Raw genomic sequence first — 12,759 nt, forward strand, 5'->3', positions numbered from 1 at the left:
TTGGTTTTTTAAGACACATATTTTTATAAAAACCTTACATAATTCCATAAACGTAAGTCAGGTTTTCTATACATGCCCTGTAATGGACCAGTTTTATAAATTAATAGAAGTGGAATTCAGGGCTTATATTTAAGACTAAGAAATGTGATTTCTAACTCTTTATAGTTACAGTAATTGAATTAATTTATCAACTTTGGAAAGGCATTTATCTTTTTCTTTTTATATAATGGCTGAAATTACCATGATTTTTCGTCTTTCAAATACATTATTATTTTTTTTTAAAAAACACTCACATGGTGTGGTCCTTACTGTGTGTTACACACTATGTTAAGGGCTTTACAAGTGCTATTTCATTTCATCGTCATGGAAAAAAAAAAATCAAATAGCAATCTTCTCTAAATACCATTTGAAATTCTGACACCCGAATGGTGATGTGATCAGATAACATTTAGATCTGTTTAAATATTGAGATTTGGACAATTCTGAAATTGTAAAGAAACTCTTACTCTTATTTTTCATCTTTGTACAAGTAGTGATTATTGCCCAACAATGCCTTTTAAAAATGAAGCAGGAAGGATTCCATTTGCTTATTGCCATGCATAGTAGGTACCTGCACCAGAATCCAGTCATAGTAGCAAATAACTTGTAAATTACCATTGTCAGGATCGTTTTCTGTGGGAATTAGAATTAAATAAAAGTTTGAGAATAGATAATTAGATCTCTTGGAACCATCATTCTGTGAGGAAGTTCTTGCCACCCAGAAGAGACCATGTGCAGAGAATCAAAGACCCTGCCCCCACTCCCCAGCTACACCTCCCACCCTTTTTCTCACAAGCCACACCAATCTGCCAGCCGTGTGAGCTGTCATACCAGGAGAGCCTCTAACCTACAGTCAGGCATCCCCATGGGAAGCCACATGGAGCAGAGACCTGCTGTCCCCATCAAGGCCAGCCCAGATCATTAGCAAACCAAATGATTATTGCTATTCTACACTGCTAAGCTGTGGAGTAGTTTGTCATTCGGCAATAGCTAACTGATTTAAAAGTCACAAAACACGATGGAAGGAATAAATGCAAAGGTGCCAACAATGACAACAAATGTAAGTGAACTAAACTCACTGAAAATTCAGAAACTATCAGATTTTTTTTTAATGTTTATTTATTTTTGAGAGAGAGAGAGAGAGAGAGAATGTGTGAGCAGGAGAGGGACAGAGAGGGAGGGAGACACAGAATCCAAAGCAGGCTCCAGGTTCCAAGCTGTCAGCACAGAGCCCGACGCAGGGCTTGAATCTGCGAGCCGCGAGATCATGACCTGAGCCTAAGTCAGATGCTCAACGGACTGAGCCACCCAAGCGCCCCACAGATTAGATTTATAAACTCTGAAACCTAGCTATATAGTTGCTTTTAAGTATATATGTTTCTAGTAACGCAGACAGTTTGAAAATTAAAGGCTTGAAAGTTAAAGATATACCTGGCAAATGTTAAAAAAAAAAAAAATGAAGATGGTACAACAACGTTAATATCAGTAAAACACATAATATAAACAATATGGATTGAGAGAAACAGTAGATAGTGATAAAAATGTGTTGTTGGTTTTTTAAAGATGACAATCATGGACCTAGAGTCACTCTGAATATGTGAATCGCTTGGAGGAATAGATAAACCCTTTCTTATTTGGGGAAATTTTGACGTAACTGTCCAGAAGTGATGAATCTTTCAGACAGTGACTATTAAATGAGATGATTATATATGTGGATGAGAAACTCAGGCATAAGCCTTCCTACATGACAGTGTACATGTGTTGTCATTGCTCTTTAAGCAACAATCTGGCAACATCTATTCACGATACAAATCCAATATTTTCAGCAGTCCCTTTCCTGGAACCTGTCCCAGAGAGGTGGAAGGACAGATATAAGCCCCAAGGACAGACAGAAGACAGACGTAAGGGCAGATCTACCAATACACTTACTGTATCATTGCTGGTAGAAACGAGGAGACAGGAATTGATTGGATGGCCATTAGTAAGAGAATGTTGTGATGTATTTTACATATGCAATAAACTGATAATACATTGTTCCTATTTTACTTTTGAGACCAGTTTTCTTCTAGAATGATTAAAAAATAAAACTGTCCTTATTTCCTTGTGTAGGTCTACCATCCAGTCTGGTTTTATACTCATTCTAATGCCCGAAGAAATTGTTGTACATTTCTCACAGTACAGGTGTCTCCTACATTATCTCAGCTTATTTTAGTGTGAAAGAAATCCCTATTTCACCTTCACATTTGAAAGATATTTTTGCTAGCTATAGAATTCTTCTTTGACTCTTCTTCAGCACTGTATCCATGCCCCTCCGTTTAGATCAGCTTGTGTCGTTTCTCCAAGCCCCCTCGTATAATTCCTACCCTTGTGTCTCGTACTTAATGTGTTTTTGTCTTTGGCTTTCAGAGTTGAATATGGTGTATCTGGATGTGTGTTTTGTTTTGTTTTGTTTTGTTTTGTTTTGTTTTGGGTGCATTTGTGGGGGGATATTCTCTGAGCTTCTTAGAAGATCATTGTTTGATTCTTTCATTATTTTAATGCTCAGCCATTATCTCTTCAAGACTCTGTGAAGTCTGCTATTGAACCCACCTAGGTGTTCTTTACTGCTGATATATATATATTATATAATATATATATATATTACATATATATAAAATATATATATAGGAATATATATTATATATATAGGAATATATATATATATATATATATATATGGAGAGAGAGAGAGAGAGAGAGAGAGAGAGCGAGCGCAGGGTGGGGAGAGAAGGGGACAGAGGATCTGAAGTGGGCCCTGCGCTGACAGCCAATGTGGGGCTTGAACTCATGAACTGTGAGATCATAACCTGATGAGTTATGTTGGACACTTAACCAACTGAGTCACCCAGGGACCCCTATATTTTTTAAAATTCTAGCATTTACATTTGTCACTTTCTTACAGTTTTCAGCTCTACTAAAATTCCCCATCAATCATGATAGATTTTGTAAATTATAGTTCTTTAAAATTTCTTGTTAGATATTCTTAATATCTTTCTGTCAGTCTGATAATGCTGGTTACTTTGATTCTTGGATGTGAGTTGTTTTTACTTGGTTTTTGTTTCTTTGTCTTGCACATTTCGATTGAATGCTGGACATTATACTTTGTATACATTGTACAAGTGGAGATAAGTTGTGTGCAAATAAGCGTATCTTTTTGTCTGTTGGACCAGATAGTGAATATTTTTTACTTTGCAGGCCATACCGTCTTTGAGGTATACTTTATCTGACACTAATAGATCAGATCATTTCTTTCAATTAATATTTGCATGGTATATCTTTTTCTCATCCTTTTGCTTTTGACCTAACTATATTTTGAAGTGAGTTCTATTTGAGATTTCTTGGGGCTGGCATATAGTTGAGTCTTGTGTTCTTATCCACGCTGCAAAACTTTGAGTTTTAATTATTTACACAATTTGCAATTAATGTCATTACTGATAGATATTTTAGAGCTTAAGTCTGCCATTTTACTTTCTGTTTTCTGTTTGTTCCCTATTTTTCGTATGCCTGTCTTATTTTTCTGCCTTCCTATAGATACTTGAACACTTTTTTAGAATTCCATTTTGATGTATGTATATACTGTTTTTGTGTGGATCTCTGTGTAGATTTGCTCTAAACAGTATACATACATAACTTGTCACAATCTAGTATTGTTGACATTTAACAGTTCAAGAGAGAAGTAGAAACCTTTTCTGTCTTTACATCCCTTTGCCCTCCCTGGTTTATAGTATAATTGTCTTAGATATTCGCTTATAAACATCAAGAACCACATCAGACAATGTTATAATTTTTTGCTGTAACTTTCAGACATAATTTAGGAAACTCAAGAGGAAAAGGAAAGTGTTGTATTTACCTATGTTTTTGCTCTTTCCGTTGTCCTTTCTTCCAAGAGATTTGTTGATTGTTTTTGCTGTCTTGTAACTATTTCATGTTTAGATTCCCAAAGACTATTGACTGGGGAAAAAGAGACAAAACAGTAGGCTATTTATCTGTAAACAGAAAGATCGACATGACAGTGTAGAGAAGTGAGGTCATGTTCTGAATGAGGCACTTTTCTTGGAATTGGTAAGACCCAACCACCACCTTAAACTGTGGAAGTCTAATGATTTAGGGTGATGCCATATGGGAATACCAACAAGAGGTTAGTAAGTAAGGGCCTCAGTAAGCACCACATTTCCTCCTAGATTGGTGAGTCTATGATTTATTATTTCAGTTTCTAATTGTGACTATCTGAGTTCAAAAGATTTTTACTCAAATACTGTAGTAAGTGATCAACCTGATTCTAAAGATTCTTGACAAAAATAATCAGAAAAATAATCTAAAGATTCTTGACAAATGATCTCTTTTGCATTATCTTTTCAATGTCGTTATAATTTTAAAGCAGTTACTCTTGGTCTGATTAATTCTGTGTTAACGAGAAGAACACTGTGTGTGTTTTCTTTCTTTATCAGGCACAAGACCTAAATGTCATCGAAGAAGTGATTCGAATGATGTTAGAGATCATCAATTCCTGCCTGACAAATTCTCTTCACCACAATCCAAACTTGGTGTACGCACTGCTTTACAAGCGAGATCTCTTTGAACAGTTTCGAACTCATCCCTCATTTCAGGATATAATGCAAAATATCGATCTGGTAAGTGTAAATGGAGATCCCACGATTCTTTTTTGAGTGTTAAAAAAGTTGAACAAACTTTGATAAAAAAAAAACTACGTAAGTTAGAATCCCTTCTTTGAACATAAACTAGATTTGTAGTCTGTTCTGCCATAACAATTATTGTATTCTGTGTGCATTACACACACACTATTTAATAGAATCGAGATCATACTTTATACAGAATATATTCTGCCGTATTTACTTAACATTTAGATCATCAACATTTTTCTGTGGTATCATCAATTCTTTGAAAATCTCACGTTTTAGTATCTGTGTGACGTATAAGATAACGGATGTCCCAAAAGAATATTTAACCATTATTCCATTTGTGCTCATTTTGGGTGTTTCACATATTTTATATTATTTCATAATTAATGAACAGTTTATAAATAAATCGTATTTCCCCTGTATTCAGTTATATTTTTGGTATGGTCTTAGAACTGGAATTGTACTAGTTTTTATTTTTGGAGGATATCACTATTTTTAAAACTCAACACACGCTGCCATACTACTCTCCAGAAACACTGGGCAGAAACACCTGTAAATCCAGCAACACCTGTAAATCATCTTATTTCCACGAGTGATCTACGAGAGGATTTGTCTCACTACACTCTTCTTGCAGCTTTGAGTAGTATAATTATTTTAATATTTGTCTTTTTATATCAGAAGTGGTATTTCATTATCATTTTTATGTGAATTTCTCTGGTAAGTATGTCTGAACACTCTTCCCAGGTTTATAACCTTTCTGTCCTTTCTAAAAATGTTTTTGCTGTAATTTCTATTGCTGTATTAGTGTTTTCCAGTTCAGTTTGGTTCCACAACTATTTCCTTTTTTTCTCACAGATTAATCTCCTACTAATTAACTTAACATACTAGGGAAAAGCTTAAAGAAAGTAGCCAGAAAATATGTTCAGTAGTTTATCAAGCAAACCAAATACCATGAGCAGGTAGCATTCGACCCTGGAAAGCAACCAGCCTTTCCTATTGGTAATTTATTTATTGTAGTAGAGCAAATGAGAAGAAAAAAATCATCCATATATAATAGGATCATCTTATTAAATGCTAAAGATATTGTATGAGAACAAACACTTCTGAGGAAACTGTGAATAGGATATTTCTTTTTTTGATTTTTTTATTTTATAATATCAGTATAACTAAAATACAGTGTTCTGTTATTTTGAGGTATACAATGTAGTGATTCAACAATTCTGTACATTACTCAGTGTTCATCATGGTAAGTGTACTCTTAATCCCTTCACACAGTTCACCCATGCCCCCACCTACCACCACCCTGGCGATCATCTGTTTTCTCTAGATAAGAGTCTGTTTTTTGGTTTGTCTCTTTTTTCCTTTCTTCATTTGCTTTGTTTCTTAAATTCCACATATGAGTGAAACGATACAGTTTTTGTCTTTTTGTGACTTATTTCATTAGCATGATACCCTCTGAATCCATCCATGCCGTTGCAAATGGCAAGATTTCACTCTTTTTTGTGGCTGAATAATATTTCATTGTGTATATATACTCCACATCTTCTTTATCCATTCATCTGTGATGGACACTTGAATTGTTTCCATAATTTGACTGTTGTTAATAATGCTGCAGTGAACACAGGGGTGCATATTTCTTTTCTAATTAGTGTTTTTGTGATTCCACAACCGTTTCTTGAGTAATTAATCTGATTCACAATACCAGGCACCAGAGTAAACTGAAGAGCCAACATCCTTGTCCTTATATTACTTACATTCAGAAAAACATTCAATAATTAAATTCTTTTTGTTGTTGTTTGTTTATTTTTGAGAGAGAGAGAGTGAGTGAGCATGAGCAAGGGAGGGGCAGAGAGAGAGAGAGAACAGAGGATCCAAGCAGGCTCTGCGCTCATAGCAGTGAGCCCAATGCAGGGCTTGAACTCATGAACCATGAGATCATGACCTGAGCTGAAGTCAGACGCTCAACGAACTGAGCCACCCAGGTGCCCCTCGATAGTTAAATTCTTACACGGTTAAAGTATGTGAGTTTGGTCATAAGTAAGCACAGGCACATACCCTTTTCTGAGACGTACGCCCAGAAGTGGAATTGCTTAGTAGGTAACGTGTATTATGCCAGAGTGCTTTCCGTGGGGGGCTACTGTTGACTCTCTGACCAGTGGTGTATGAGAGGTTCTGTTACTTCACATGCGCTTAGTTTTGTCAGTTTTGTGATAGCACCTCATTATAGTTTTAATTTGCAATTTCTTGATGACCACCGAGGATGAGCATTTCTTCCCCCACCTCTTACGGGTTTCCGCTTTTATGAGTTTCCATTCAAATCCTTTGCCAGGTTTTCTGTTGTTTATCTTTGTGCAGATACTTGATGTGTTCTGGATTCTAGGCCTTTCTTGATGATGTGTTACATGCATCCAGTCATGGACACAGCGACAGACTTTCAGCCATAACTCTAAAACTCCTCGCAAAATGGTCAAGCAGATCAGATCAAGTTTTTGTTTCCATTCTCTTCTTGGAGACCTGCTTTCTGCCCCAGTTACATGGTGCTCTGGTTCTCCTGCCCGGTTGCAACATCTTCCTGGGAATTTCCTTCCTTTGTCTCCTTCGGCTGACTTTGGCTCCTGTGTCTTCCTCTTTCTCGGCTGACCACGTCACGTTGGCAAGAGTGTATACTACGTAGTAGCTTTCTGGGAAAAGGGTGTACATGAAGTATATTTCATTTTAACCTTCAATTTATAGATAAAACCAGCTTAGAGAGATTTTACCTTGCTCACAGTCACATATTCTTAAAGTCATAGAGGCAGGACTCAGACCAGGCAGTTTGATGACAAAGCCCATGTCCATGTGTGAAATCACCATGCCCACCTACCGAACCCCTTGACTAAATGCTCCCACAGTTTCTCGTACACTGCCTAAAAACATCTAGTCCTATCCACAGAGATTTCACCATTTCCTTTCTCTCTCAGGATCACGTCTAATGATGTCCGATCGGTCTTTATTCCACCAGTGTTAGAACTGAGGATCCTTCTCAGTAACCAGACAGATGACATCCTTAAAAAAATATCTCAGAAGGGCCATATTGGTTTTTGAAGAGACACACGAGAACCATGCAGAGAGAACCATGCAGGAAACTTCGTTTCCTTGGAAAGATGTAAGAACCAGAGTGAAGGTGAGGAAACAGAAGGGACCTTGCTGTGCTTTCACACGGTGCGTGACCACGTGGAAATGAAGCAGCGTGTTAACTGGACATCCACCCAGCGCTCGCTCTCCTGAGCTTGAGGGGCAAAATGGTCGGCCCAAGGTCACTTAGCCAGTAGGTCACTCAGCCAGGCCTCGAATCCGGGTGTTCTTACCAGAGACTCTCTATGCTTGCAGCATTCACTTGAATAAACCTGACGTAAGATTTCAAACGAGCAGGTTTTCCATCAACTTTTTGTTGAATGCTGCCGTCCAAAATAGTGCAGGGCACAATGGAAGATCATTCAAAAAGCATTTTAAACTCTTTTACATATTTTGGAAAGAATCCCACGATAGAGATAAAAATAACATCCCTACTTTTTGTCTCTCTCAGTACTTTGCCTTCCCCTCCGCTGCCCTAAATGCCCCTGAAATTTGGCTCAAGCAAGCCGTTGCTCTATCTTTTTTCGTGGAGTTAACCTTGAAAAGTGTTGGTAGACTATGAATTGCTGTTATTTTTAGCTGACAGGCAGTTCAGAGTTGATATTTTTCATTGAGACATTCAGCAATGTTGAATATCTAAGACAGGAGAGACTAACCTTGGAGCACTTTTAACTTCCATGGAAGGACATCGACATGTGTTTCAAGTGGCCAAATTTCTATTAGCCACTGCCACATATCCTTCCCATCTAACCCATAAAGTGATATGATCTGGCTGAATTAAGTAGCAGGGCGATCAAATTACCGCACCAAATGAGAGAAGACGTGAAAGAAATTTCATGGCTGCATGTAAGTAAGGAACAGAGGCAATGAACAGTCAAGTCATATAGTGTGGTAAAGGCAAGAACTATTTTTATCTCTGAACAGTGTAAAATTCATGCTAGATTTTGTGTATTTCCAAACCTGACCATCCTTGCTGAGCTCCAGACTAGTGCATTCTGTTGTCTAGCTAACAATCCCACATAGGGGCACCTGGGTGGCTCAGTCGGTTGAGCGTCCGACTTCGGCTCAGGTCATGATCGTGGTCTGTGAGTTCGAGCCCCGCGTCAGGCTCTGTGCTGACAGCTCAGAGCCTGGAGCCTGTTTCAGATTCTGTGTCTCCCTCTCTCTCTGACCCTCCCCCGTTCATGCTCTGTCTCTCTCTGTCTCAAAAATAAGTAAACGTTTAAAAAAAAATTAAAAAAAAAAAAAACAATCCCACAAATTTTGAACAAGGTTAAATCAGAATTCTTTTGTTTTCTACAAAAAATGAAACAGAATGAATCAACTCTTTCTTCTGCAGTTTTCCTGATCTCAGTAAATGACATCAATATCTACCAATTGCTTAAGGGAAAAAAAAAAGGGAGGAAGAATGAGTGCTGGTTGGAATAAGGGTGGGAAATTGCAAACCAAAAGAGCACAGTCAGAGAAGGCCTGTCTCTGAGTAGGTGCATCTGAGCTAGGACTCGAAGGAGGTAGAGAGTAAGCCAGGCAGATATCTGGGGTTAGAGTGTCCCAGGCAAAGAGAACATAGGGGTGGGATCAGGGTATGTCTGTGTCTCCCTCAGGAGCAAAAGGTAGGCCTGCTTACTGACCATTATAAAAGATTTGGGCTCCCTGAGCTCACGGTTCTCTTCCTATAATATAAGCTACTGCATGGGGGTGGGGAGGGGGGGTCATCCAGCTTCTTCAAACCACCTTTGTGCAAACTGGGGCTTGCAGAACCCGTGAAAAAAGGCCAGTGCTCTGGTTGCTGCTGTTGCTTGACTAATAACTGTCCTTCATCACTGACCCAGAAATCTCCATATCCTTCCAAGATCCGCAAAATGGTAACTTGCAGGTGGGGCCAAATTCTTCAGGTCTTCACGTGGGAAAGGGTATTTCAAAGGTAGACTGATAAGTGCAAGATGTCTATTATAAACTCTAGGCCAACCACAAAAATTGAGAAAGAGAGAACTGGTCAGCCAAAGATGGAGATGAAATAAAATCATAAGATTATATTTAATCCAAAGGCAAGTTTAAAGCAAAACAAATAATAGTAGAAAGGGGTGCCTGGGTGGCTCCGTCAGTTAATCGTCCCACTCGATTTCTGCTCAGGTCACGATTCTCACAGTTCACTAAATTGAGCCCTGCATCAGGCTCCGCGCTGACGGCAAGGATCCTGCTTGGGATTTGCTGTCTCCCTGTCCCTCTCTGCCCCTCCCCTGCATGTGCGCTCACTCGTGCATACACACTCTCTCTCAAAATAAACTTTTAAAAAGTCGCAATGATAATAATAGTGGCACAGTGAGAAAACAGGCAATGCGATAAATTTAAATCCAGCCCTGTCAATAACCGCATTTAGTGCCTCAATTAAAAGAGAGTTTTCAGACTGGATAAAAGGTAGAATCTAACTCTGTGCTGTCGATAAGAAACTCACTGTAAGTAGAAAGAGCTAGACAGGTTAAAAGTAAAAGACTGAAAGAAGTTTGATCATGCAAGCACTAATTAAAAGAAAGCTGGAGTGACTGTGTTATCAGCAAAGTGGACTTCGGAAAAAAGAACATTACCAGAGATAAAGAGGACACCATGTAACAATAAAGAGGTCAATTTACCAAGGAGACATAACAATCCCAGATGTGGACGCACCTAACAACAGGGCTTTCAAAATACACGAAGCAAAAACTGATAGACTTGCAAGAAAAAATAAGCACATCCATAATTATAATTAGAGAATTCAACACTTCTGTCTCAATAACTAATACAGTAAATAGAAAATGAGTAATGATACGGAAGACCCAAGCAATACCACCAACTTGATTTCACTGACAATTATAGAACATCCCACCCGTCATCAGTGCATCTGGAACAGTCACTGAGATAGAGCACAGACCGGAAATAAAACAAACCTCAACAAACTTTAAAGACTTGAAATCATATAGAATATGTTCTTTGACCACAAGGAAATTAAACCAGAAATCAGTAAGAAAGACATCTGGAAAATACCCCCACATATTCAGAAAGTAACAGTGCACTTATGCATCACAAAGAGGAGGTCAAAAGTAAAAAGAACCTATTTTTTTAATTAATTTATTGTTTAATTTACATGCAAGTTAGTTAGCATCTAGTGCAACAGTGATTTCAGGAGTAGATTCCTTAGTGCCCCTTCCCCATTTAGCCCATCCCCCCTCCCACAACCCCTCCAGCAACCCTCTGTTTGTTCTCCATATTTAAGAGTCTCTTATGTTTTTGTCCCCCTCCCTGTTTTTATATTATTTTTGCTTCCCTTCCCTTGTGTTCATCTGTTCTGTGTCTTAAAGTCCTCATATGAGTGAAGTCATATGAAATTTGTCTTTCTCTGACTAATTTTGCTTAGCATAATTATATTATGCTAAGCTCCCTGTTTTTATATTATTTTTGCTTCCCTTCCCTTGTGTTCATCTGTTCTGTGTCTTAAAGTCCTCACATGAGTGAAGTCATATGAAATTTGTCTTTCTCTGACTAATTTTGCTTAGCATAATACCCTCCAGTTCCATCCACATAGTTGCAGATGGCAAGATTTTATTCTTTTTGATTGTCGAGTAACATTCCATTTTATATATATACCACATTTTCTTTATCCATTCATCCGTCAGTGGACATTTGGCCTCTTTCCATACTTTGGCTATTGTCAATAGCACTGCTATAAACATTGGGGTGCATGTGCCCCTCCGAAACAGCACACCTGTATCCCTTGGATAAATGCCTAGTAGTGCAATTGCTGGGTCGTAGGGTAGTTCTATTTTTAATTTTTTGAGGAATCTCCAGACTATTTTCCAGAGCGGCTGCACCAGTTTGCATTCCCACCAGCAGTGCAAAAGGGTTCCTCTTTCTCCGCATCCTCGCCAACATCTGTCGTTGCCTGAGTTGTTCATGTTAGCCATTCTGACGGGTGTGAGGTGGTATCTCATTGTTTTGATTTGTATTTCCCTGATGATGAGTGATGTTGAGCATTTTTTCATGTGTCGACTGGCCATCTGGATGTCTTCTTTGGAGAAGTGTCTATTCATGTCTTTTGCCCATTTCTTCACTGGATTATTTGGTTTTGGGGTGTTGAGTTTGGTAAGTTCTTTATAGATTTTGGATACTAACCCTTTACCTGATATGTCATTTGCAAATATCTTCTCCCATTCCGTCGGTTGCCCTTTAGTTTTGCTGATTGCTGTGCAGAGCTTTTTATTTTGAGGAGGTCCCAGTAGTTCATTTTTGCTTTTGTTTCACTTGTCTCCGGAGACATGTTGAGTAAGAAGTTGCTGTGGCCAAGGTCAAAGAGGTTTTTGCCTGCTTTCTCCTCGAGGATTTTGATGGCTTCCTGTCTTAGGTTTTTCATCCATTTTGAGTTCATTTTTGTGTATGGTGTAAGAAAGTGGTCCAGGTTCATTTTTCTGCATGTCGCTGTCCAGTTTTCCCAGCACCATTTGCTGAAGAGACTGTCTTTATTCCATTGGATATTCTTTCCTGCTTTGTCAAAGATTAGTTGGCCATATGTTTGTAGGTCCATTTCTGAGTTCTCTAGTCTGTTCTATTGATATGAATGTCTGTTCTTGTGCCAGGACCATACTATCTTGATGATTACAGCTTTTTGATATTTCTTGAAGTCCAGGATTGTGATACCTCCAGCTTCAGTTTTCTTTTCAAGATTACTTTGGCTAGGGGTGCCTGGGTGGCGCAGTCGGTTAAGCATCCGACTTCAGCCAGGTCACGATCTCACGGTCCGTGAGTTCGAGCCCCGCGTCGGGCTCTGGGCTGATGGCTCGGAGCCTGGAGCCTGTTTCCGATTCTGTGTCTCCCTCTCTCTCTGCCCCTCCCCCGTTCATGCTCTGTCTCTCTCTGTCCCAAAAATAAATAAAAAATGTTGAAAAAAAAAAATTAAA

At 38.6% G+C, this 12,759-nt stretch overlaps 1 protein-coding gene across 6 annotated transcripts in view; it reads left to right on the forward strand.

Moving 5' to 3' along the window:
* DYM (dymeclin) overlaps positions 1-12,759 on the forward strand; it is a 351,209-nt gene that overhangs the window by 282,436 nt on the left and 56,014 nt on the right. For all 6 annotated transcript variants that reach the window (XM_049620093.1, XM_049620087.1, XM_049620091.1 and 3 more), the window contains one exon: positions 4,526-4,708. In XM_049620093.1, the coding sequence (XP_049476050.1) occupies positions 4,526-4,708 (183 nt within the window). The remainder of the gene's footprint in view (positions 1-4,525; positions 4,709-12,759) is intronic.

This window comes from Panthera uncia (genome assembly GCF_023721935.1).
Source record: "Panthera uncia isolate 11264 chromosome D3 unlocalized genomic scaffold, Puncia_PCG_1.0 HiC_scaffold_8, whole genome shotgun sequence".
NCBI classification, from domain to species: Eukaryota; Metazoa; Chordata; class Mammalia; order Carnivora; family Felidae; genus Panthera; species Panthera uncia.